The sequence below is a fragment of the Phodopus roborovskii genome, unplaced genomic scaffold (assembly GCF_943737965.1).
Source record: "Phodopus roborovskii unplaced genomic scaffold, PHOROB, whole genome shotgun sequence".
Taxonomy (NCBI): domain Eukaryota; kingdom Metazoa; phylum Chordata; class Mammalia; order Rodentia; family Cricetidae; genus Phodopus; species Phodopus roborovskii.
Genome location: NW_026126434.1, coordinates 27903062 through 27929912, shown reverse-complemented (window position 1 = coordinate 27929912; position 26851 = coordinate 27903062). Strand labels below are relative to the sequence as shown.

Sequence of the window (26851 nt, the reverse complement as noted above, 5' to 3'; positions counted from 1 at the left end):
GGTGCTTACATTTCAGTGAGATCCCTTCCCAGGCTTTCAGCATGCTGCACTCAGGTCGGGACACACAAGCCCAGCTTTCCATTGCATTGTCAGTGGCTGTGTTGTATTCATTTTGTGGGTCCGTCATCATCGTAACTGCTTGTCTGTTGGTGTGCTTGGGCTTTAGTACTGTACTCTTCAGGGAAGTGATACTATGTGAGCTTGTGCTTGGTGCACATGTACAGTGTTTCTGTTGGATGGTTGCCTGGAAGTAAAGTTGCTGGCTCCAAGTGAATGCTATTTTTGGTTTTGATAAATGCTGCCAAATTGTCTTCCTAACAGAACTTACTAACTTAAACTTGTCTCACTGCAGTGCTTGCTTCCACAAACTCTTGGTGATTCCACTCTCTTCTGTTGACCAGACAAGTAGAAAGTCATACATTAGGCTATAGTTTGTATTCTTTTTGGCATGCATCAGCATTCCCGGGCTGAGGGGATGATTCAGGTCAGTAAAGTGCCTGGCCATGCAATCATGAAGACCTGTACTCAGTCCCCAGCACTGAATAAGGTGTGGTGGCACACGCTTACAATCCCAGTGGCAGGATTGAAATGTGGGTCACTGGGCCCATTTACTGACCACCCATCTAGTTTAATGGGTGAACTTCAGATCCTAGTGAGAGAGCTTGTCTCAAGAGAAAAAAGATAGACATCCCCAAGGAAAACACTGAAGGTTGGCCTCTGCCTCCCTCCTCTATGAATTTCTCAAAAAGCTAAATGTGATTGTCCGTGTGATCCCAGTGTTTGGGAGCCTGAGGCAGACAGACTGAGTTTGAGGCCATCCTGGACTGCATGATGAGAACCTGCCACCACCATCCCACACAACAAAAAGAAAGCAAAGGAAAAAAATAATACCTCAATTTTGACAGCTGGTGAGATCTGTCCTTTCTTCCTAGGGCTGAATCCATCTGTGAGGTGTGAGATTTTTGTTTTTGTTTTTGTTTAGCTGTCCTGGAACTCTCTCTGTAGACCAGGCTGGCCTCAGACTCACAGAGATCTGCCTGCCTCTGTCTCCCTAGTCCTGGGATTAAAGACACACTCCTCTGCCACCGCTGCTGCCGCCGCCGCTGCCGCCACCACCACCAGTCGAGGTCCCCCCCCCCCCCGTTTATTAAACTTTAGGTTGTGTGGGGGGGGGGGAGTAAAGTGGCTCAGCAAGTAAAGTGCTGGTTGCCAAGCCCTGCGATTGAATTTGGCCACCAGGAGGAAGGAGAGAAGCAATGTCCAGAAGTTGTTCTATGCCCCGCAACCCCCAGTGAGTGTAAAAATCTTTTAGACTTTAAGCAGGGATGGAATGAACTGTCCTGATCAGTTCTCTGCTGTATTTGATTTTGATAGCTTTGGACACTTGCTATGGTCGTTTTTACTCAGAGCAGGTAGCTGGGGTGATGGACGGCTCAGCCTGGGCTGTAGTTGTAACTGAGCTTGTTTCCAAGCTGTTTCTGTAAGGATCCTGCTTCTAGCACCCAGGCTGGAAGGCTCTGTGTGAAAGATGGTTTTACTGCTACGTCCTAGTTCCCAAATAAAAAATCAGATAGGACTGGAGAGATGCTCAGTGGCTAATAACATCTGCAGCTCCTGCAGAGGACCAGTGTTTAATTCCCAGCACATGTGTGGTGCCTCACAGCCATCTGTAGTTCCAGGGACCTCAGCACTCTCTCCAGACCCCTCTAGGCACCAGGCACACAGGTGATGCAAACACACACATGCAGGTAAAACACCCATGCACATAAAAGCAAATCTCAAACAATCAGCATAATGACTTTTTTTTAATGAGTGGACAACAGCCAAGCTGATTTCTGACCCAATCTGAGTACTGACACTATCTATCAACTTACAGTGATATGAAAAGGCAGAACCTCTGGGCCAACCTCACAAACATAGACGTGAAAATTCAAGTGTTGTGTTCCAGAGCAGACACACTGCACAGTGTGTACCAGCCAGGCTCTCACAGGTGGCAACAGATAAGGTCACTCCAAGAATGAGAGCAGCTTAATATAGAAGCTGTAGGAACGGTGTGCTCAGGCCACTGGACATGAAAGCCGGTTATTTTTATAGATGCCAAAAACGTATTTTGATTAAACAACTGCCCCTGATAACACTTTAAAAAGGAAAGGGCGGGATGTAGCTCAGAATAGTTACCTAGCAACTTGAGTGAGACCTTGTGTTTGATCTCTAAAACCATAAAAATAAATGTTAGAGAGGGGCTGCCTGCCACCATCAGTGCTGGCAGAGTCAGAAACAAGTGAGGGCCTGACGACTTTTGAGGCTCTGGCATGTGCAGGGAGATGGGAGTCAAGTCGGAATTAGGGTTTTGAGAGTTGAAGGAGGTAACATTGTTTCCCTATATGGTGTTTCTTATGGAGATGAGACCCTCAAGCTATAGGTTTTGTCATTGGGTACACAAACATCTACAGAGAAGGTGTAGTGGTTTATCAGTGAGTGTCCAGGAGGTTGACTCCAGGAATCCCTTGTGTGAAATGGTGTATATGAACTAGATGTTATCCACATACATACTCCTGTGTTCTTGCCACCACCTCTTGATTGCTCTGTAAATGGCATTTGTTGTTGTTGTTTTCTTTCAGAGATCTCAGAGATCACCTTGCCTCTGCAGTGCTGGGATCAAAGGCATGGACCACTTATTGCCAGCCTTGTGCAAACAGGTTTTAGACTGTATTGTTTGGGTTATAAGAAAGAGGGCTATGTATGTTCAGTAGAGGTGCATTTTTAATGCCTATTTCAACCCACAATAGTTGAACCTGTGAATTCAAAATCTACTATTCCCCTTAGCCAACTGTCTTTTTGAAGGAAGGGGACACAGTCGAGTTTATGTTTCCACTCATGTATCCTGATGCACTTTTTTTTTTTTTTTTTAACTTAAACAGTCTTTAATGAAATCTGTGTATGAGACGCCCCTACTCCTGCATCTTCTCAATCGTTTCTTCCTTGTATTTGCCCTTCTCCTTTCCTACTTGTCGAGACTTGGCTTTCCTTTCCAGGATCTTCTTGCGGTCTTTGTCCAGCTTTAGCCTGGTGATAACCACCTTGCTGGGGTGGATGCCCACATGGACAGTTGTGCCATTAGCCTTTTCTCCATGTACTTGTTCAATATAGATGACATATTTCTTCCTGTACACCTGGACCACTTTGCCAATCTGCTGACCTCTGTAGTGTCCTCGGTCAACCTGAACTTCATCATCCTTTCGAATGGGCATAGATCGAACATTGTACTTCTGTCTCAGCTCTTTGGAAAGAGGGGAAGACATGATCTTCCTCCGAATGTGAGAAGGTGCATTGAAATGCTGTTTGCGGTTCTTGCTTCGGTCAGAAGTCACGAAGGGATTGAACTTCATTTTGGCGGCTGCGATCCAGCGATGGCCACAAAAGGAAAGAACGCCTGATGCACTTTTGACACTGTCAAGTGCTGCCTTGATCTGTGATCTGTATTGAGGTAGCTCCCGATGTCACTCAGCAGAACAGGGTGATGCTCAGCACCCATGTGTGGCTGGGTGGTTTGCTTTTGTGTTCTTTGGGTGACATTTCTGTGAGTTGGGAGCATTCAGGGGCCTAAGATCAAAACTGAGCAAGTGATGCAGTTCAGGTGAGCCAACAGGTGCAGAGCTGGCCCTTGGGTTGACACTGAGCCTTTCTCATTAGCTCCTTGCTCATTAGACCACTCTAGGTGCTGTGTACCACTGTCCGCAGTTGGTGGGAGCTTCTCCCAGTTTGGTTATCTACTATACCATTAGGTAGCTGTCTCTTCAGCCTTTAAAATCTCCCTCTCTTTTTCTCACCAGCATGTGGAGAGGGCCGAATGTGAACTGTGTAGATAGCACGGGCTATACTCCACTACACCACGCTGCTTTGAATGGCCACAGGTAAGTGCCAGGACCCCTGCCCACCCTATGGAACCCAGCTCAGATGTCTCTCTGTCTCCTAAGAGGACAGAGAGAAGCAGAGTCCACACAAACCATGCAGACACCGAGTTCCTCTCCGGTGAATGATGTAAGCATCTTTTTCTGCCCCACCTCCAGAAAGATCTTTAGACAGAAGTGAATTTCACCTTTTCTCCTAATGATCTCTTCCTGTCTAGAGTGTTCCAGTGTCTCACAACAGTGATGACTGTGAAGACCAGACTCGGGGCAGGCAGATCATGAACATCTTGTCCACCCCCCTGATGAACACAGTAGATGGCAGGGAGGGGCTTTCCATCAGGATAGCTGTCATTCTTCCCCCCACAAGATCAGCTTCCTAATAGAGAGGGAAAACATGTATGTGGCCCACTTAACCCTGCTAAGTCTAAGGAGGTATTAGAACTTGAGTGGGAAATAGATGAACTTGGGAGCTGAGAGTTCCTTGCTGAGAGTCATCACTGGACTGACACCAAAGGCTCGGCACAGCACAGGTGCAGTCATGGGGTCTGGGGTGGGTTTTCCCAGAAGTGGAAGAGCAGAAAACAAGGGGGACAGAGAAGATGGTGTTGAGAGCCAGAAACAAGGTCCTGGGAAGAGGAGCTGTGTGGGTCTAGTTCTGGTGGTAGACCAGGGGCTTGCTGAGATCTTCCTGACCTTTCTTCTCTTTGGTGCTGATCTCCTGCTTTGCTGTTAACACACACCCTCATTTTATACGAGAAAGGAACAGGCCCGCACACTGAAGATTCTGTCGCTTGTCTAATGTGTGACCACTTGGCAGTTTGCTTCAGCATTGAACTCTTCTCAAATTGAACATGGACACTGTTTCTTTCCTAAAATTACTTTAAAGCTAAAATCTAGGGCTGGGGAGATGGTTCCTAGGGTACAGCACTTGCTGTGTGCCCAGTGACTGGACTTTTATCCCTGGGACCCACATGGTAGATATAGAGAAATGACTCCTGAAATTGTCCCCCGACTTCCATACGTGCTCCATGGCACATGGTATACGCATAAAGGAAGAAAAGAAATCTACTGAGGCTCCTCTCAAGCAGTTGGGAAAGTCCAAATTAGTGTGACTCCTTTGAGTGACTGCCACTCAAAGGTGGCAATTTGCTAGCCAGGTTTTCTTTGGCCTTATGTCACTAAGAAGAAAGCCAGTGTTCTTGGAGCTATGAGGTGATGCTCTGTGCATCCAGCATATGTCTGTGACATTGATAATTGCTCTGTCTTCTCTCAGCTCCCACCTCCCCAAGGCATTGGAATAGCTAGTGAACAACATCTCTTGCCTTGTTTAACTGCTTTTATGTAAATGCTGAGTGCTATTTAAATATTGCAAACCAGGGAGTAATGCACAGTTTAGGCAAGGAGTCCAGCATTTTCAAAGTAGTAGGGAATAGATGGATTATCAAGGAAGGTGAGTCATTTACTCTGCACAGTCGGCCTAGCAGCCTCACCAGTGGCTGTGGGGCTTTAGACGATCTGGCAATGAGCTCAGAGGAGGAGGCTAGCCATCGAGAGGTGATGTCACAGCACTCTGCAGCACACCCATGCTAGCCATCAGGAAGAGAAGTCAGGGCTCTGCAGCACACCCATGGAAAGACTTCTGGTCCTATGAGCTCATGGTTGATTTTTGCTTTCTAGGGATGTGGTTGAGGTTCTCCTGAGGAACGACGCGCTGACCAATGTTGCTGACTCAAAAGGCTGCTACCCGCTGCACTTGGCAGCGTGGAAAGGAGACGCCCAGATAGTGCGCTTGCTCATCCACCAAGGGCCCTCACACACCAGAGTCAACGAACAGGTTGGGAGAAAGACTGTCCTCCTCCCTCAGCTGTGGCCAGACTGCACCTCATTCTGTCCCAGGGCATGTATAGCTCCATTCCCTAGGCCTGACCCTGTCATCAGTAGTAGTGGGCTGAACCTGTTCTGGAATTGTTTGTTTTTGTTTTTCAAGATAGGGTTTCTTTGAGTAGCCCTGGCTGTCTGGAATGCACTCTGTAGACCAGGACTTTGATCTAAGTCCAAGGCTACTGGGATCAAAGGCATGTGCCATCACGACAGGCCTGGAAGATGCATTTTATATGCAGTTGACAAATGTAGGTTTGAGCTAGAATTTCACACGTGCACTTACATACACATGCATAGACTCACAGTATAAAATTGGATGCAAATCTTTCAAAATTATGTAGAGTTAGTTTCAAACTCAAGGGATTACATAATTATGATTTGTGCTTTGCCATCAACATGCAGCATAATATTCCTGGTGTTTGTCAATGCCCTGTGAGCTCACTTGTTATTTTACATATATTGGAATGTGTAGAAGTGAAATTATTTGTGTTGGTGTTGATAAAGTAAGCTCACAACTCAAAACCATGTGGATGCAGGTCAGAGGTGACCCAGCAAAACGAAGATCACTTCTAGCATACGCTGAAAAAACAGAGTTATTAGAACACAGAAAGGCAGCATTTAAGGAAAACTACTTAGCTGGATTTGATGACACATGCCTGTAATCTCAGCACTTGGGAAGTGCAGACTGAAGAATCAAGAGTTTCAAGATCATCTTTGGTCAAAGGCCAGCCTGGGCTACATGAGACCTTGCCTAGGGGAGGAAGGGAGGGAAAGAGAGAAGAAAGGGAGGGATGAAGGGAAAAGAAGAAAGAGAAAAAAAATTATCTGATGTAGCTCTGGTGGTTGGTGTACAGCCTGCATCCCCACACTCAAAAGGTTGAGGTAGAAAGTTCAGAGGTTCCAGTTAAACCTAGACTACAACATGAGACCCTAATTTGAAAAGAAAAAAAGAGAGAGAGAGAAGAGAAAACCTTACAAGGCCTCTGCATTTAAGTGTTCTTAGGATAGCTTCTTTGTTGTTTGGAAAGAAGAGACTTTGTCATGAAGGCTCTTGTGACTGCCCATCTCTGTAGTTTGGGTCCCAGGATTCAGGTCCTCTGCGGAGAGGGTGTTTGTCACTGGGCTCCTACAGTGCACACAAGACTGCTCTGCTCAGTGAGTGCAGGGTTGGCTCACTCACTTGCTCGAGAAGGTAGTTCCATGCTTTGGAGCATCAGGGTCTTCCTCAAAATTTAGGATGCCATCTGGCAAGTCCACTTATCAGCAAGGCCCACACAGGCTTCCTCTGAGCTGGCAGAGCATGGCTCGATTCTGAGAGCGGCAGCTCTATCTGAGGAGGGAAACCATGAGAGTCCCAGGTGCCTCCATTTGGAGACTGGGTGTGGGTAGCGGTCTGTCAGCCTGCCATTCCCTCACCTGTGGGGGTTCTGGGTGGGTAAGGATGCCTGTGTATGACGCTGGTCTCACGTGTGCCTCTTTAGACCTAAGTGCAGCTCTCCTGATTGAAACAACAGTTTCTTTCTCTCTGAAAGAAATGATTGAGAAGCTTGCTTATAACTAATATTCTTCAATGTTGAAAAACTGCCCACCCATTGAAGTCCTTCTCACTTCAGCAATTTTCAGCAATCATTTCTAATCCTGTCTTCGCCCACTTTGCCTTGAAACACAGCTGCTTGGGTTTTTGAGCCACTTGAGCATGCTAGCTTGTCTTGCTCACAGCTGCATCCTGCCTGGAGTAGGCAAGGATAGGTGGATGCCAGCCCAGTGCTTTGAATATTGCTGGCAGGGACTGGGCAGGGTGTACAAAATAGCTGGAAGAACCAAATGGATTTAAGCCGTTACAAACAGGACAATGATTTTAAAGCCATTAATGTGGCTCCAGTGGATACCTAGGTAATAGTGAGGTCCCTGGAGCTGCTCTCTCTTTAACTCCCTCAGGTACCCCAAGCTCAGGTCTAGGTTGTTTAGCCTTGACCCCAAGGGCTACATTTTGCTTTGATATATTTCATCCATTTTATCATCACATTGTGTTTTCCTCTCCTTTTTATAGAATGCTCTTGAAATCAAAGAACTCAAAAAGTACGGCCCCTTTGACCCTTATATCAATGCCAAGGTGTGTACATCACGGCCAGGACCCCACATGGTCCTGTTTCTCTACGCTGCGCCTCTGCTGTGGTCCTCTGTCCGCCTGCCCAGGCTCCTCTTTATCACCCTCCAGCTGCCTGCCTCAGCCCATCTGCTTTTGGCTTCTGTAGGGAAACTGCAGCACAGGGTCTGAGGCTTTATTTTTAAAACCATCCAGTCCAGGAAAGGTTGGGACATCTGAAGCAGTGGGAGTAGGAAGTAGGACCTCACCGTAAGCCTGTTGTATGCAACTCGGAAGGTCATGGGAATTCAGCAAAGAGGCCCATCAAACAAATCCACTCACTTTCCATAAGCACAGGAAATGATTGACGTGTTAAGCTTTTTCCTTTTCATCTGCTCTCGCCTGTCTTTTGAAGTAGAGTCTGACTTTTTTTCAGGTTTTCGTGGCCACAGTGGTGGTGTGGGGGACATAGGTGACCGCACTTCATTCTTTCAGAAGCTGTCGCTGCCGCCCTCTCTTCCTGGGTGTGTGCCTTTCCGCATGGTGCTTCATAGCTCTGTCCACTCTCTAGTGTCTCTTCTCTTTCTGCTTTGTCACTGTGGGCCCAGGAGGGCTCTGCCACAGGATCTGCAGAGTGCTGGCCTGGTGACTGGGGACAACAGTGGTTTGCTAGACCTACATGACCAGCTACTGTCTCTCCAGGAGACTTCTCCGTAAAGAGGCAGAGCTTAGTAGGTGGTAGGTATGGCTCCTTGTTCCCTCACATGCTAAATTTATGTCCCTGAGTTTTATTCAGATGAATTTGGGGCTAGTGCGCATGCACGTGCTTTTTTTTTTTTTTTTTTTTTTCTGTCTCTTGTCTCTCCCCAATCTGTTTCTGTCTCTTTCTCTCAATGCTCCCAGTTCCCCTCTCCTCTAACCCCCTCTTCTCCCAGTGTGTGTGTGCCAGAGGTCGATATTGAGTGTCTTCCCCAGTCACTCTGTACCTTAATTTTTGAGCCAGGGTCTCTCACTGAGCCTGGAGCTTGCTGATCTTGCTGACTGGCTGGCAGGGGAGTCCCCAGGATTCACCTCCTCAGTGCTCGAGTACTTACCGCCTATCCTGCTTTGTACACGGATGCTGAGATCCAGCTGGCACCCTCCCACCTGGGCTGTCCTCCCAGCTTAAAGCTACTCTCAGCGCAGCCTGAAGCCTTTCTGGACGCTGCATTGTCCTGGTGGGTGCTCTGTGCTTGTTCAGAGTGTACCTGTCCTGGGGAAGGGGAGCATGCGCTGCCCCCAGCATTGGCACCGGCCCTCCCGTCACATGTCATGGGCTTGTTTTGGAGGGCTTTTTCCAGTGCCGGCAGGCAATTAGTGAAGTGTCACTTGGTGTGCCCAAGCTTTGGTTTAGTGAGGAAGGGACCTGAGGTGACCATTCCCACATGTGATTAAATTGGCTTCTCGAGCGTGGATTAAATGCTGCACCCTTGGTTCTTGAAAGTGCTTTTCCTAGTGTTTGATTTTGTGAACAGAAAAGAAAATAGGTTTTCAAGTCAGTGAACATTCATGTCTGGAAGGGCTGCCCACCTTGTGCCTTCTTCCCTTGAGTGTGCACACAGCACCGAGGGTTGAGCTGGCTTGTGTTTGTTGAGGATGCAGACTTGGTCCCACACTGCTGGGTTTTGTCCCATCTGAATGGGGTTTAACTAGCCTGGCCCATGGCTAGGAATTGCTTTACTCAAGCATATGTGAATGCTAAGTCCTATCTGGCCCAAGTACAGACTTAGAAGCAGATGTGGGCTTCCCAAGCTCTGCTGCTTCCTTTCAGCACTCTTCCTCTCCATCAGCTACAGTAGAACCGTGGGGACCAGGTACCCCTTCTAAGATGGCTCCCCCTTGGTCTGGCTGTCACAAAGCAAGAAGCATAGGTGAACTCGTTTTTAGGGCAGACCAGTTTTTCTGACCATTCACGTCCCAGAGTAGAAGGACCTGCCTGACAGCATTAGGAGCAGCAGAGGCTGCTGGAGAGCTTTCCCTCAGAAGGAAGGGCTTTAGGCAAGAGGGTTCCTACCCCAGAGTGCAGTTTGCTTCTTGTGCAGAGCACTGAACATCCCACCCTTTATTTTCTCTCTCTCTCTCTCTGTGCAACAATGTGCTTGAGAGTAAGCTGTTCACACCTTGGCTCCAAAAACTTAGTTTTCCCCTAAGATCTGAGCACAAAGACATTCACTTATAAGGCTGAACATGGAGGAGCACACCTGTATCCTGGAGCTGAGGTAGAAGAGTTAACTGAAAGTCTGAGGGCATTGTAGTGAGTAACAGGTTGGCCAGGAGTGTGGCAGGACTTTGTCCAAAGGCAGCAAGGAGACCCTGATATAGTCACCAAATTAAGAAAATTCCAAGTTTCCCAATATGCTGCCTGTGTTCACATTTTGCCACTTGTCCTCATGATGTCAATTAGTCATTCGTTTCCTTCCCTTTCCCCTTCCCGTCCCTCCTTTCTGCATCCCTTTCTGTCCTCTCCCGTCATTCTTACACTCTCCAGGCATGATGAAGCTGTTACTTTGATGGTTAGGTTAGATTGCTTGTGTGGGACAGGGATGCCACGGATGATACCCTTGCTAGTATATCCTCAAGTCACAGATTGTCTCCTTAATGACAATGGTCTTGCAGGTGGTTTCATTCCTTAGAGGAATGGGGACTGAAGGTAGATATACAACCATTCTGCCACTGAGTGAAATACCCCCAGCCCTTGTTTTGAGACAAGTTCTGGCTGTGAAGTCCAGGCTGGTCTTGAACTCGGGATCCTCTATCCTCCTACCTCAGTCTCCTGAGTGCTAGGATTATAGGTGCATCCTATCATACCAGCAAGGATTTTAAATATTAGTTTTACCTACCCTTACACTCTTAATAGCTTTTTTTTTTTTTTTTTTTTTTTTTTGCTGCGTCTGAGATTGAACCAGTGACTGGTTATTTTTAAGCTCTGTGTAGTTCCCAGGTGAGTCTTTTGAGATGTACTCATCTGGCTTTGTACTTGTTTTCTAATAACAAACAGAATCACCTGCTACCTGGTGTATGTCGCTGGGCTGCTGGTTGCAGTTTCTCAGCCAGGCTGTCTTGTCTTTCTGCTGTCCACTTTGGTCCAAGTTCTGTGCTGCAGGAGGGGGCTGAACTCTTCTTTGCCTTTGTGGGGTCACTGTTCTTTTTCCCATCTTCTTTGTACTCACAGCTTTGCCTTTCTTCCTGGTCATGTCTCTAGAACCTTCACCGCAGTTGCAGACAGCTACAGCTCTGTCTCCTTACCACAGGCCTCTGTCCACGGGGAACATGTGAACCCGACCATGACGGGATACTCCCTGTGGAAATACTTCTGCATGATTTTCTCTGCTCACTTATGAATGTGTATATTTGTGAATCACATACAGGATCCGAAGTTCAGTGGAATCTGCAGAGAGGAGTAAAGCCTGTTTTCTGAGACTTATTGACTGAGGCAGGGAAAAGTTAGAGTGGGGATGAAGCTTAGTGAAAAGCTTTAGCATCTAGTTTAAGGCCAGCTGGGGTCACATGACCTTCCCCCAGGTCAGAGTAAGATGATTATTATATGCTGTTGAGAAGGGGTGAAGCAGAAGTATGTCCCATGCCTGTGATGTGAATCTGTGCTCTCCACGGGATACCTGTCCCTCTCTAGGGTCCATGAATCAATCAGAGGATCCTCTAACCTAACAGTGCTCAGCTCTGAAAAGAAACCAGAACAGCCTGTGGTGGTGGCCCATGCTGAGCCATGGGATGTGCTCACCACAGACAAGCTCAAGAAAGCTAAAATACAAACAAGGCACTGGTGGCACACACCTTTAATTCCAGCACTTGAAAGGCAGAGGCAGATGGATCTCTGTGAGTTCGAGGCCAGCCTGGTTTACAGACCTAGTTCCAGGACAGGCCCCAAAGCAATGAGAAACCAAAGCTAAATACAATACCAGCCCATGTCTGGCAAAATCGATACACTCTCAGATGTCTCTACACTGTGCCAGTGAGCTGTGGTTAGATGGTATTTAACACCAGGCAGGCAATGTTGCCAGGGCTGACCAAGATTGTGCTTTAGCTAGGTAACTTTGGGACAGCTGTCTCCATTCTAGCAGAAGCCAGCAGGCCAAAGAAAACCAATAAACATACCTAAAAAGCACTCACTGTATTTTTCTGCTTTATTGTTTTGGTAGGAAACACTATGGACTAAACCCAGGGCCCAGGGTGTGCTAAGTACATGTCCTGCCACTGAGCTGGTATTTCCAGCATGTCTTTGTACCTCTGCCTCCCTCCCTCCTGCCTCCTCCTCTCTCCCACTTTTCTTCTCTCCCTCCCTTGCTGGGTAGTTTTGTCTTTAGGGTTTTATAATTTTTCAGTTGTTAAGTCACACATTACACAAAGTCTAGGACATAATTCTGGATGTCAGAAGGCACCATGGCTGTAATGATTTTCTTCAGCGTCAGCAAGTTTTACTGGATGGAGTTTTATTTTAAGAAGGTGGCTTTGTGGCCCTGGTTGGCACAGGAAAGTTGAGGTAGAAAACTCAGAGGCCTTTCTTAAACTTCTTTGTGTTGCACTTTCCAGAAAGCTCCTGCGAGCTCTGTTGAAGTAGCTGTGTTTTGTCACAAGGAAGTCAAGTGACAGCTCTGACTTTGCTCAGAGGCTTTGGGTCCTAGGTTGTTAGGAAGTGGGCATGCCCAATGGCCACAGGGAGCCCCACACATTTGCTTTCCATTGAACCACTGAGAGCTGTGGTGTCCTGTGGCTGCTTTCTCTGAGCTGTGCTGCGCTCTGGCAAGTCTGCGTCTTGTTTGTTTTTCTCTCTGCATGTGCCCCTGCTGTCACTTTTTCTGTCCTTGCTTTGTTTAAAACATTCCTTTGCTGTCACTCTGGCTGCTTGGGGCCTTGGTCTCAGCAATTCATCCATTTTTGTGTAGTTAGGGAGAAAAAAAAAAAAAAAACAGAAAACAAAATGATGCAGTCAAAAGCAGATGGAATTGATGCATGTTTGGGTAACTCTTCATCTGTTCCCTTTAATGTCACTAACAGAATTAAAGCTACTGTAGACATAGTTAATTTTTAACTTGTGGCAACTGACAGGTGCATAGTATTGACTCAGGGCAGGCCCTCTCAAGCCTCGTCTTCCCCAAAGTAGCAGAAGCTGCCTGGGTAAACTGAGGACTGAGACATGTGAGAGCTTGCTGTCATGAGCGCTTCTCAGAAAAGAGAGGTTGTGAAAAACTGTCTGCTTCAATGAAGAACACAATTTTACTTTTGACAGTTGAAAAGACACAAAGTTCCCCAGTTTTACCCCAGATTCTATCCTTGAGACAATATTGGTGTCAGAGGCCTTCAGACTATGAATTGAATGGAGGACAATTTTGCATTGGAATATTTTGCACCTCTCACATCAAGCATCCCAGAGCCTGTCCCTTTCTTACATGAGAAGGTCCCCAGCGTGCTCACTTTTATGCAGTAGAAGCTGCATGCATTGCCCCATGTGCCCTTCACCAGTAGGCATGAGGGCAGGATAAGGTGAGCCTGTGCCTTCCTCTTCAGAAATGGCTGCCAGCTGCTACCTTGAGAATGGTTTGCGGTGCTCTGCTCTGTTACTCTCCCTGCTGGCCGATTGATTTGCATGCCAGGAGCTACAGATGACAACCTCCTTTTTAAAAGCTTTGTGGAAGGCTGTGGATGGTGGATAAACCCAGAATCAGAACCACGGGGTTGAACAAAGAAATGCTTGTAAAACCAGTTGAAGTTTTAAATGAAACAATGGCAGTGATGTAGTATTCATGCATGCCAGGGCGTCTACCAAATGCCTGCCAAATTCCCTGTTCCCTCTCCTTCAGTATGGAGATGCGCCCTTGAAGGCGCACAGAGCTTGCAAGTGTTCCTGGAATGCTCCCTTCCTGCAGGGAGTGGAGGCAGATGTGGCCAATGGGAGCCATCAGGCTTGATTGTTTGGGGCGGTGCCAGGATTCTGACTCCTGTAAAGTTCCTAAGTATTGCTGCTATTTTTCTCATTTAAATTTCAGTGGTTTTATGGGTGATTATACAGGCAGATGTTAGTCCCTTACCCCACTCCTCTCTGATATGCTGTGCTTGTTAACCCTCAGAACAATGACAATGAGACTGCCCTGCATTGTGCAGCCCAGTACGGCCACACGGAGGTAGTGAAGGCTTTGTTGGAGGAGCTCACAGACCCCACCATGCGCAACAACAAATTCGAAACACCTCTGGATTTGGCAGCGCTCTACGGGCGGCTGGAGGTGGTGAAGATGCTGCTGAGTGCACACCCCAACCTCCTGAGCTGCAGCACTAGGAAGCACACCCCCTTACACTTGGCAGCAAGGAATGGCCACAAGGCTGTGGTGCAGGTCCTGCTGGACGCCGGCATGGATAGCAACTACCAGGTAGCAAGACAGACAGACATCTCTCCTGGCACAGGGTTCTTGTCGGTGGAAAAGGGACAAGTACAGTGCTGCTGGGCTGTGTGTGTATTTAGCACGTTTCATATCACATTCACGTGCTTCTGTTTTGTCACTTTATCCTGCTATGACATCGTAGAGGCAGATGAGCTCTATGGAGTAAGTCTAGTGTTTTTGCTTGTTTCTTTTCAGGGTGTGGGATGTGGTCTTTAAACCCTGAAAAGAAGTGCTTGTGGGCCATCTCAAAACCAGAAAGTTCATTATCTTCCCACACATGCCCCCTCCCTGACCCCCTCAACTGCCAATGTGACTTAGAGCTCCTCTGTCATAGCGGGCTTCTCAGTCAGTACTTCCTAAGCTTGGTGCTGACTCTCCACTTGGGCCATGAGGTGCTTTTATTCCCTCTCCCCAGGAACATGGAGCTTGGTCAGGTTTTACTGGTCAGCATCCCTACAAGCAAGTGGAGGCTTATGTCCTTTGATGGCACAGAAGTGGTCTGTCTTGCTGTGTGGACCATGTTGGTTTAAGAACCCATACGAGAAATGTTGGAAAAGATGAAGCCCCCAGAGGACTCTGTGTGGCTTAGCTGCCTCCTTATCTGCCTCCCACCTGTCATGTGACACACCCAACTGTTCTCATGACGTGCTGCTACGCTCTTGTTTGCCTTCCAGACGGAGATGGGCAGCGCTTTGCATGAGGCTGCTTTGTTTGGCAAGACCGATGTGGTGCAAATTCTGCTGGCTGCAGGTGAGGTTGGCAGCGCTGATCCCACATGCCAGCATATGTGTGTGGTTTAGAATGGTGTGTCTTGGTCCTGGAACGCTGGACTGTTGATGACTGTGGGTGAAGAATGTTAGCTGTGCAGCTTGAGAGCTGTGGGTGTCCTTGGACTTGCCTGAATGTGCTCACTTTCCTGGTCCACCTGCCGTCCTTTCCAGGAATCGATGTTAACATAAAGGACAACCGTGGGCTGACTGCCCTCGACACTGTGCGGGACCTGCCTTCTCAGAAGAGCCAGCAGATAGCAGCACTGATAGAAGGTGTGAGGCCTCAATGTCTGGGGACCAGGGATGGCTATCCTACAATACACCGTGCTTGGGGCAACCTCTTATTTCTAACCATCTTTCCTTACAGATCACATGACTGGAAAAAGAAGTGTGAAAGAAGTAGATAAGACCTCCACAGCTCAGCTACCTCTCCTCTCAGGCACAGATGCCGTAGCACCAAAGTCTCAGGGTGAGGTGTTTCTTCACAGCCAGGAAAGAGGTACAGCCTGAGGACAGTCAGTCATTCTTGAACAAATTGGAAAGTTCTTAATTCAAATAATAATTGCCGGTTGTTATTACCACTTACTATGTTCAGTTGTGTCCATGAATTTTAGCAGGCATGGCATAGATTTTCCTATGGGTATTATCTGTCCTACTCTTCTCTTTTTATTTTTAAAAAAAAAAAAAAAAAAGAACTTTTTTTTTTTTTTTTTTTAATTAAGCCAGGCATGTGCCTTAACCTTAGCATTTCAAAAACAGGCAGTTCTCTGTGAGTTTGAGATCAGCCTGGTCCACATAGCCAGGCTAACCAGGGCTACATAGTAAGACCCTGTCTTTTAAACAAAAAAAAAAAAAAAAAAAAAAAAGCAAAACAACAATATACATATAAATTATGTGTATGGCCAGGTGGGTTTATGTGCACAGCATGCATTCAGGAGCCCATACCAGTCAGAAGAGGGTGGTGGGTTCTATAGATGCCTGTGATTTGTCATGTGGGTACTGGGAACTGAACTGGGTCCTCTTCAGAAACAGTAAGTGCTCTTAACCTCTGAGCCATCTCTCCAGCCCTATGTCTGCTTTATTTTGGTCTCTACTTCTGTAGTGATGTGTAATTGGCAGGCTCATCAAAGTTGCTTCCTATCCCAAAACACATGACAGTGTATTGGGAACAGTTGGTTCAATGAGATCTGCTGGCTAGTCCTGTGCACATGGCAATTATGGCACTAAATCATTATATGTAGGTGGTCTGGGTAGGAGGTGTGTTTATCATCTCAGAATCCTGTAGTTGTTCTTTTTTACTCTTTGGGGGCCTGCCACCCAAGTTCCAAATAAATTATATAGAGACTTATTCTTACTTATGAATGCCCAGCCTTAGCTTGGCTTGTTTCTAGCTAGCTTTTCTAACTTAAATTATCCTGTTTCTCTTTAACTACATTTTGCCTCTGTGCTTTTTACCTTTCTTTATTCTATTGTATTCATTTATTGTGAATGCAGTGTTCTGCCTGCACATCAGAAGAGGGCACTAGATCTCATTATAGAAGATGGTTGTGAGCCACCATGTATGTAGTTGCTGGGAATTGAACTCAGGTCCTCTGGAAGAGCAGCCAGTACTCTTAACCTCTGAGCCATCTCTCCATCCCCCCCCCCCCACTTCTTTATTAATGTATTTCTTTCTTTCCTTATTCCATGGCTGGTCCCTGATGCCCTCCTGTCCTTCTTTTCTCGCTCCTGTCCTGCTATTGGCTATCAGCTCTTTATTAGATCAATGAGGTGTTTTAGATAGGCAAAGTAACACAGCTTTACAGAATTAAACAAATGCAACATAAAAGAACATGACATATCTTTGTGTCATTAAACAGATATTAAACAAATGTAACATATCTTAAACTAATATTCCATAACAGAATCCTTTCTGGTTTACTGAACAGCCTGTGCTATGATAAAAGACAAAGACAAATAAACCCTAATTGACAATGTCATCCACATATAGATGGCAGTAAACCATAAAGCAACATAAAGAGGAGAGGGGTGGAGCAGAGCAGAAGTGGGAGGGCTATAGACCGGCTTATCTGTCCTGGGTTCCTCAGCACCCCCCTCCATCCTCACCCCACTCCAAACTTTTCCTTGATTTTAGAATCTGCTAGCAGTGGGGTCACTCGTTCACTGAGCTCTTGTCTTGCAAGGACTCACACTGACATTTGTGATATGACAAGCCACTCAGGGATGCCATTTCTAACAGTGCTGAGAGGACAGCCATTAAGTCATGAGTGCCTTGTTTCAGAAAGGCTTTGCTTTCCTCTGAGTATGTGGAGCTTTCATTAAATCATTTGAAGTGAGCTAGCTCCAGGTTCAAAGAGAAACCCTGCTTCAAAAACACAAGATCAAGGCTGAGTGTGGCACAAGCCTTAACCCAACACTTGGGAAACAGAGGCAGGTGGATCTCTGTGAGTTCCAGGACAGCCTGGTCTACAGAGTGAGTTCAGAGGCAGGTAAATCTCTGTGAGTTTGAGGACAGTCTGGTCTTCAAAGCAAGTTCCAGGACAGCAAGAACTACACAGAAAAAAACCCTGCCTCAAAAAACAAAACAAAAAATCAGTGGTAATCTGAAGCATTCCTTTAATTTCCATTTACACTTTGCTACATGTTCAGGTTAAGTTCCATTCACATGGTGTTGCAACACTGGAGCACTTACAAAGGACATGGGAATTATGTATTTAAGTACTTTTTTGTTGGAAATTGGATCCAGGGCTGCGTGGATGCTAAGCCAGAGTTCTACCACTATGCTGCTCTCCTCTGTATTGAATCAGGGAAAATCACCCTTGCTTGTCTTTATCACAGTGATTGTGTTCCCTGTGGGTTAGTGTTCATTACGGTTTGTATTGCCGTGGAGTCTGTGTTCAGCCAGAGTGTCTGGACCCCAGACTCTGCCCCTTCTACTAATAACCTTGCCCTCTGTCCTCTCTTCCAGGGAATGTGGAGAAAGCAGTAACTGAACTGATCATTGATTTTGATACACATGCTGAGGAGGAAGGTCCCTACGAGGCACTGTACAATGCTGTGTCCTGCCACTCCTTGGACAGCACAGCCAGTGGGCGATCATCAGACCGAGATTCCGTGAACAAGGAGGCTGAAGCCACGGGAGCAAGAACTGCTGGAGTGAGGCCTGTATGTCCCAGGCCTGAGCTTGTTGGGGGCCGTGGTGGCAGCTAGTGGGGTGCTGGCGAGAGGAAGTCTGGTACATGTTCTTGTTCAGAGGCCTGAGCCTATGTGCTGTTCTCTGTCTTGTCTCTCCTGTTCTGTGTGGTAAAACTGCAGATGACACTGAAGTAGTTCATTTTTTCGAGCTCAGTATAGCCAGTTTGCATCTCTCCATCCCCCGCCGCCTTAGCACTATTCTGAGTCTTCTGGTTTAGCCTCAGTACTGTTTAAGCCTTTGGAATCTTGCTATGTGTGGTTTGTTCTCCCTGGAGAGCAGAACTCCCCAGTGACAGGAGTGGCTGGCTGTTCCCAGTCTGGCTTGCCTTACCAGCTATGTGGACGGGTGGTCCTGCCCTGCGGGTTGGGCATAGCAGATTTAATCAGACTGCCTGTGGTGGTTGATTCTTATCAGCCCCATTTCATGAAAGCAGTGCTGTGTTTCTCCTCAGTCTGTCCTTCCTGTCTTGGCACTGTTTTGTTCATGGGCCTCCAGACTCCTGATGTCCTCTTCTCCCCCAGAGTCAGTCTGCCTTGCCTTGTCTGCAACCCTGTCTGTCCCCACTCTCTTTCCTTCTCCCCACATTGTTATCCACGTTGTCACACCCTGCTGCTTGTCTGACCTGCCTGGCTAACCACCTTGGGACAGATTCGGGGCCATATGTGTAGGGTTTTTTTGGTTTTTGTTTTTTTTTTTTTTTGTTTTGTTTTGTTTTGTTTGTGTTGACTTTCCCTTCTGGCCCAGTTCTAGCAGGAGGCACAGTCTTCCTTACCTTTCTAACTGTGGCCTGGCGTGTTCTTTGTTGGTGGTCTCCTTGCCTTGCTCTCTGCCCTGATGCAATTGCAGTGTTTGAGTGTGGGTGTCAGTGAGCCCTCTAGTATGGCAGAGTAGCAGAGTAGATGCTAGTGAGAACTGTAAGTGGACTCACGCTGTGAGTGGTGAGGGGACCATTTGCTATTGTTACCTAACGTGCTGGAGAAGGCTTTGCTTTAAGTGGGACTTACAGTTGTCACCCAGTAGGGGGCGCTAGTGCCTTTGCAGAAGCCACACAGTCATGCGGAGAACTGAGTAACCTTTAATGGCCAGCCTCTGCCAGTTGTTGTAAGCAAAAGCCAGAGCGTCTTGGAGTGCATGCTTTGGCATGTATGCATAAGTATGTTGTAGCCATTCCTGTTCTAGTTTTCTGACCTCACAGGAGGACTGAGTGATGGAGGCTGGTGTGGAGCAGATAAGCATGTTTGGACCAAGAGGTCCCAGGTGCCAAAATCCAAAACAGCATCTTTGCAGATTTCTCTGGGAATCTCTGTCATTCAGCATTCCAAACCCCACCTGCTTTAGCAATGTAGAACTGACCTGCAAACCTGGGGCTGGGGCCAGCCCTGTCCTAGTCCTCCCCTGAGTAAGCTACAGGTACAGTGGCTTTACCACACCAAAGTCATCTGTGTTCCGGAAGTTCTTCACTCACCTACCCAATGTCCCCCTTTAATGAGTTCCTCACTATGGGATAGGGTTGGAAAACCACAGCCCACTGACAGAAGCTTTGCTTTTGAGTGAAGTCACATGCACTATTTGCCTGTTGTCTGTGGTAGAACTGACTGTGAACCCTAGCATAGTTGCTTGAGGTCCTTCAAGACCACGCTTGCCAGCCCCTGCCCTAGGGAAGCTGGTGCTCATGCCCATGTCTAAATGAGCAGGAGTGACACACAGGGTTCCCTATAGCCACATATTTATTATTGAAGGGGGCAATTAAAAACAAGAGATGTGCTGGGTTGGGTGTGATGGCACATGCCATTAATCCCAGCACCTAGAGGCAGAGGCAGCGGGGAATCTCTGTGAGGCCAGTCTGGTCTACATAGCAAGTTACAGGACAGCCAGGGCTACGTAGTGAGACCCAAAACAACAACAACAATAAATAAATAAATAACCCAAGAAATGTTTTATTCTGAGTTGAGGGTAACCTCAAACTCTTGGGCTTGAGTGACCCTCCTGCTCAGTCCCCTGACTAGCTGAAACTACAGGTACTAAGAGATTGATGCAAGACTTTCCCTGATGAGCGATGGTGTTTGAGCAAGGACAAACGTTCTGTCTTTGGTTGCTTTTCCTGTTGCTTCCCTGGGAGTTGTGGCTTTAGATGAGCTCCGGAGCTGTTCTTTCTCTTCGGTGTAGACTGCATGTTGAGCCTTTGGTTTTTGCTTTCAGGTTTTCGCGTTTGTCATGTAGAGTACTTGTGCCAGTGAGGCCATTTGAGCATTCCGTGCCATTCTCCTTACAGCCAGGAAGGAGCTGTTTATGATCTTTGTTGCACACATTAGAAACCATGATTGAATTGTGTCTGTGTGTGGGGTCCTTTGTGTGCTGAGAGATAGGAATCTTAACTTTAGGCTTTTGGGGGAAGAAATTCTTTACACAATGCTTTTTATTCCCAAGGACTAAAATATGGCTTAGCCAAAACCTTAAATACTTGAAAAGGAGAGATGGTAGAATATTTATTTTTCTTGCGCAGAGAGAACGTCCGCCGCCTCCAGCAAAGCCTCCACCTGATGAAGAGGAGGAAGAGCACATAGATAAGAAGTATTTGCCCTTGGCAGCCTCTGAGGTAGAGGGTTGGGGGTCACCCTGTCACGCACATAGCATTTGTTATATGGTAGATCTGTGAGTTCAAAGGAGATTCTGTTCTCCTCTTTTCAAGATTTTTTTTTTTTTTGGTGTGTGTGTGTGTGTGTGTGTGTGTGTGTGTGTGTGTGTGTGTGTGTGTGTGTGTGTGTACACCATTCCTCTGCCTGGTGCCCACGGAGATAGATTGAAGGCATTGGATCCCCTGGAACTAGAGTTACACATGGTTGTGAGCCTCCATGTAGGTGTTGGGATTTGAGTCTGGGTCCTTTGGAAGAGCAGCCAGTGCTCTTTAACTGCTGAGCCATCTCTCTAGACCCTGGGCATTGAACCCAAAGCCTTGTTTATGCCAACCAAGCAAGCACTCTGTCACTGAGCCATTTCCCCAGCGTATTTTCTGTTTTTAGAGAGAGGATTGTTGGATTTGTGTATGAGTGTGAGGCATATACATGAGTGTACAGGTATATGTGCTCATGTAGGTAACAGGCACACAAACAGCTATGCCATACTTTTTCTGTGGGTGCTGGAGATTCTAACTCAGGTCCTAATGCTTGCAGAGCAAATACTCTTACCCTCTAAGGCAGATCACCAGCCTTGACTCCTTGTTTTCTCATTGCCCCTGTACTTAGTATGTTTGTTTGTAATATACACGTGTCAGTAATCTGGAGATTTGGTGCAATAGGAGCATACTGGCCATATGGAGCCTGGCCTACTGTTGTGTGGCTGCCCCAGCAGAACAGTCTTTGCCCTTAGACTGTGTTGTCTTTTGATGCAAGGTTCCAAGGACCCTCATCCTTAACACTGTATGAACAGTACCACGTTATCAAGTTTTGGTGTTTGGGCCCCAGAGACCTCCTTTCTGTTTCTTCCTTTTCACTGTTTCTTGTGAAAACTGTATCCAAACACAGATCAGGTCAGAGTTGACAAGGAGAAAGATAGACACTTTGGTCTGGATACTTTTGCTGTGTGATATTTTATCTGTGAGTTTATTAAATAATCAAGTTTATAAAATTAACTTGTGTAACTGGCTTACACAAAGAAACCCTGTCTTGAAAAACAAAACAAAAAGGTTTTATTATGTTACTCCGTGTGTGTGTGTGTGTGTGTGTGTGTGTGTGTGTGTGTGTGTGTACATGTGCACGTGTGCGCACTTGTAGTGGGTGTTAGAGGACAGAGTTTTTTCCTGCTGTCATGTAGTTCAGGAGACACAGGTTGTGAGGCGCAGAGGCAGCACTCCTGCCTGCTAGGATGCCCTTGTGTGAGATTCATCCTTTGGAAATGTCTCCAAATAACCTGGAATTCTAAATCAGTCAAAGCAACACAGTTGGTCTTTGGAAGACTGAGAAGAGAGCCCTGTACTTGCCTGTTTGCTATTATTATGGATGAATGAATATAGAGGATATATGGCCTGAGTCATTGTTCTCAGTGATTGAGACAGGATTTTTATTATTTTATGTATGTGGATACTTTTTTCCTGTGTCTGTCTGTCTGTGCATCACAACCATGCCTGGGACCCTGAGAGAATGAACAGGACATGGGATCCCATGGAACTGGAGTTTCAGATGCTTGTGAGCCGCCCACTACTGGTGCTGGGACCTACACTTAGGTCTTTTGCAGGAGCAGCAAGAGCTGCAACCCCACTGTCTTTGTTTCCAATTCTCTCAAAGTTTAAAACTAAACCTCATACTGAGACATGGATGTCAGTAAACTTAAGGCCATTTTACTGTGTTTATAGGACTTGAAGGATTGAACCCAACAGTCTCTGGTGCTAAGGATGGCTTTATGACCAAGCCAGAGCTCAAGACTGTATATCTATTGAACATGTGAGACTGTGAGAGAGCTTGCTTATTCAAGTAATGATCTTATCATGATGCCAGACATGAGAAAACACACACAGAGACACACACAGAGAGACACACAGACATACATACATACACACAGAGACACACACAAACACACACAGAGACACAACACACACAGACATACATACACACACACAAACACAGAAACACACAGACACATGCACAAAAAGACATACATACACACAGACAGACACACACACAGACAGACACAGACACACAACACATACATACACACACATATACATACACACACATACACACACACATAAACACATACACATACATACACACACATAAACATAGACAAATACAGACACACACACAGACACACACATGCAGACATACACACATAGATTCACAAACATACACACATGCAGACACACACACACACACACACACACACACACACAGAGAAAAGTTTTTATTTCTCATGATGGGCTGCCATGGGCTGGCTGAGGCCTCCTCTGTGTTGGGTGTTGGGACTTCTCAGCCACAGCTAGGTGATGGCTGGCCACTTACATCCTGTGCCTAAGTGGTGCTGCTCTCCACAGGGACTCTTTAGCTTTGAGTCACACCAGCCCTGGAGGGAAAGGGAAAGATTAAGAAGTAATTTAGTGAAAAACAGAACCCTTTCTTTTGAAAACCAGTTACTGCTATAGTCACTGTGACACAGGGCCACCTCTGTGGGAGCAAGGGATGTCTGCAAGAAAGGTTTAATCCCCCTAGCTTGCTCAGGGCCAGAACAAGAGGAAACGAATACCCTTGTTTATTGTCTTTCTCCAAGCAGGGGCTCTCATTAGGCAGTTGAAGGATAGGCGGTTCAAATTGGATGGAGGAAAATGAGGCCAGTCTGGGTTAGAATCTGAGAAACTGCATTTCCTGGCAATAGCTCTGCTGTGAACTTTGTGTAACCTTGGACAGGTCCCTGGCCCTTTCTTAGTTTACAGATGAAATGGCAAGAACCAGGCATCCTGGCTGTTGACTGGTCTCCAGTTGTGGTGGTTGATGGTTTCTGCTCACCTTTGTTCTGCCCTTGAAGTCTTCTATCCTGCCCTGTATTGTAGGCCAGGCATCCTGGCTGTCACTTAGCTTTCAGGGAAGCATGTCTGGGCCTGGGTGAGAACCCTTGCTGAGGTAAACATACTAGGAATCAGATTTCCGGGGCTCTGCCTGAGGGATCATGTGGGTGAAAACCTACAGAGTACGAATTCCTACCAATGAAGTCTGTGGTGTTAAGTTGACACGGTGTGAACGACTTAATAGTCCCTCTTTGTTCCCTTGTGTCCCTATGAAAACAAACCAAATAAATGATGCCCAGGGCTCCCAGAGTAAAGGAGCCCTTAGCTTCCAGGTGCCCTGCATGGTGGGGGGTGTCTGCTGTGCTCAGCACAGTTTTAGAGTGAGATCATTGTGCTGCCATCAGAGTGGCAGCATTGCTAATAAACAAACATGGGCATCTCCTTCAGTCTGAGTCTGGGAGTGCTGTCCTCCCTTCAGGAGGACTTGTGAGCCCGTGCTCACTGTGAGCTGTCCCCACAGAGGAGGACTGGTGAATCACTAACCTGGTGCTTTTCCAGTGTGTGGTGTCTATGCAAAGTCCAGCCCCTCCCAAGGTCTGCCGATCTGTTAGGTATGAGTAGAGTAGGAATCCCAGCTGCCCCTCTTGGCCCCCAGGCTGCACCATTACTTAAACAGCTCTGGGAGTCTTGTGCTCTGGCTTGACTGCAGCAGCTGGCATGTGATGATGATTCTTAACTGGCCTTTAAAACACAACGGATTCAGGGCAGATGAGGGAATTATCAGAGCAGGGGTGTCCACAGCCCTTCCTCTGTCTCCAGCACTGTGGTGTTGCCATCTTGGCTCTATGCCAAGACTAGCTGAAGACCCCCTGATGCTCACCTAACCCACCTAACAGGAGCCCCACAGCTGCTGCATTTTCTGTAAGGGAGGCGCTTACCTGTTTGAGTCAAGACCTCCATAGATAGAGCTGCTGTTTGCCCACAGAAACTCACATTGCTAGTTGCTGACTCTCAAGATTGTTGGAGGCATCTGAACTTACCTTATAATTCAGTAGAAAGCTAGTTTCAGGGGGATCTGTTCCCACAGCTCCTGGGATCTGGGAAGAAGGTAGTTACAAGCCGGCTGTGGTGGCTCACACCTTTAATCGTAGCTGCTGGGAGGGAAAGACCGGAGGATCTGCCTGTTTAAAATTAGCATGACCTACACAGCAGGTTCCAGGCTAGCCAGGGCTGTAACAGCAGAGGAGGATGAGGACAGACCAGTAAGTGGCATGAGCATTTTGCTTTCTTTTGAGGTAGATTCTGGCCTTTGGGTAGGATATGTGCACATCAGAGAAGGAGCATGGAGAAAGGGGACAGTTCAGCTAATATAACAACTACTAGCAAAGTATTCACACAGAAACACTGGAGAGGGAGAGGGGAGGGCAGAGGAAAGAGGCTTGGATTTTTATCACTTTCTGAAGGATAAAATGGGGCCAAAAAAAAAAAAAAAAGAAAGAAAAAAAAGAAATGGTTTAGTCATACTGTGGAGATTTCATATTCAGGTGTTTTAGGTGTTTCTGTTACTGAGTCTGAGTACTTTATCAGTAAGTGTTTTATTTGACTCACAGGTGGGGTGTCAAAAATCCAGTAAAGCAGCTTCATCTGTTCCTTAGCTCTGGTTAGCAGCGTTTCAGCTGCATCACAGAGGGGCAGTGTGTGACTTGTCCGGGCAGAGGGCAGAGCATGGGGTACCAGGCTCATGTGATAACACCCCTTTCCTGTAGTGCCACATAAGCTACAGCTCCACTCAGGAGTGGATTTGTGAGGAGTGAGGTCTTAAGTCCCACTCTCCTGCCATGCCCTATCTCTGTCCTGTCCTTTTCCATCCCTGTTGCACTGGACTCCAAGCTTCAGGCATGATAACCTCTGGGGAATGAGCCAGAGCACTTGATGGGCTTAGAAAAGCACCCATGAGCCCACGGAGTGCCCAACCTTCCCTTTCCTGCTTTGGCCTGCCCTGCAAGGTAGCGGGAATTGGAGCTTTGTTGTGTACTACCTGTCTCTGTGCCCAATGGACTCTGGGTGTTCCTATCTCCTAGGGCCTGGCTGTAAGACCCAGGATTCAAAGCAGTGTCCCCCGGGAAGAGGACGAACACCCCTATGAGCTGCTACTCACAGCAGAGACCAAGAAGCCAGGGGCCACAGATGGAAGAACGAAAGGTACAGTATGTCTACTTCACTCCATAGCACAGAACAGGATGGCCGGAGGGCGGGTGCTGCAGATGTGGGTCATGCTGCTAGGGTTCTTAGGTCTGGGGCCCCATGGTCATTTTTGTCCAGTACCTGGACTCTGTGCCCATGGATGGATGGAGACAACATTCCCAAGTGTGCGGCAAGGGCAGGTGAGGGTACCCAGGTGACAGCTGTGGGAGAGGGACAGCCAGCACAACTGTGGAAACTGGTTGGAGCCTGTCGTGTTAGCCAAGCAAGCTAGGTTGTTCAGGCCCATGCTGATGGCGGGTGGACCTTGTGGCTCCTGACCTAAGGACAGTGTGCTCCTTGTTAGGGTCGTGATGGGTTGTCACCTGTAAGTACAGTGCTTTGTCACTATGACCCACTTGTACTACTTGAGCAAAATCCAGTCTGGACATAAGTTCCAGCCCTGCAGAGGGGAAGGTGCACGGACACCAAGCTGACTGAAGGGCACTGTGTGGAGGGAGCCTTCCTGTCTCTGATCCTAGTGCTTACAGCTGAGCGGTCCTCCACCGTGCATGCAGTGTCTCCTGTTGCTTCTGTTGGTTCACAGTCCCCTCTGTTGCACCTTGGTCAGATAACCCAGCACACTGCCTCTCATCCTGTCCAGAGGCCTCCCCTGGGTGTGGACAACTTTGTGTTTGCATTCATAGTCGTTGCTTGTGTCATGTAGTTTCCATTTGTAACTTTTCTAAAAGGTTATAATTCAGATGCACCGAATTGCGCCTGTGTTTGTGCATGGTCTGCAGGCGACTGCCAGCTGTAACCAAAATAGGGGAGAGTCTGAACACAATAAAGGTTTTCCTCTGTCCCTCTGCATCCGCTTGCTCCCTGCCTTGGAGACAGG

The 26851-nt window shown here is 47.2% G+C and overlaps 2 protein-coding genes across 9 annotated transcripts in view; one reads left to right on the top strand and one right to left on the bottom strand.

Annotated features, from left to right (window-relative positions):
• The window catches only part of Anks1a (ankyrin repeat and sterile alpha motif domain containing 1A), a 148274-nt gene that overhangs the window by 53433 nt on the left and 67990 nt on the right, over positions 1 to 26851 (top strand). For 3 of the 8 annotated variants that reach the window (XM_051187143.1, XM_051187144.1, XM_051187149.1), the window contains exons 2-11: positions 3834 to 3914; positions 5589 to 5745; positions 7843 to 7905; positions 14001 to 14297; positions 14984 to 15059; positions 15251 to 15352; positions 15447 to 15548; positions 18048 to 18244; positions 20779 to 20871; positions 25851 to 25971. In XM_051187143.1, the coding sequence (XP_051043100.1) occupies positions 3834 to 3914; positions 5589 to 5745; positions 7843 to 7905; positions 14001 to 14297; positions 14984 to 15059; positions 15251 to 15352; positions 15447 to 15548; positions 18048 to 18244; positions 20779 to 20871; positions 25851 to 25971 (1289 nt within the window). Of the gene's footprint in view, positions 1 to 3833; positions 3915 to 5588; positions 5746 to 7842; positions 7906 to 14000; positions 14298 to 14983; positions 15060 to 15250; positions 15353 to 15446; positions 15579 to 18047; positions 18245 to 20778; positions 20872 to 25850; positions 25972 to 26851 lie in introns of all 8 variants that reach the window. The other 5 variants (XM_051187146.1, XM_051187147.1, XM_051187150.1 and 2 more) reach the window with 3 other exon arrangements.
• On the bottom strand, positions 2901 to 3426 carry LOC127224230 (60S ribosomal protein L26-like). The gene has a single exon (XM_051187151.1). The coding sequence runs from the start codon at positions 3387 to 3389 to the stop codon at positions 2952 to 2954; it is 438 nt and encodes a 145-aa protein (XP_051043108.1). The 5' UTR covers positions 3390 to 3426; the 3' UTR covers positions 2901 to 2951.

What these genes read in the sequence shown, in the direction of transcription:
- LOC127224230 (XM_051187151.1), bottom strand. Translation starts at nt 3,389, where the DNA reads ATGAAGTTCAATCCCTTCGTGACTTCTGACCGAAGCAAGAACCGCAAA.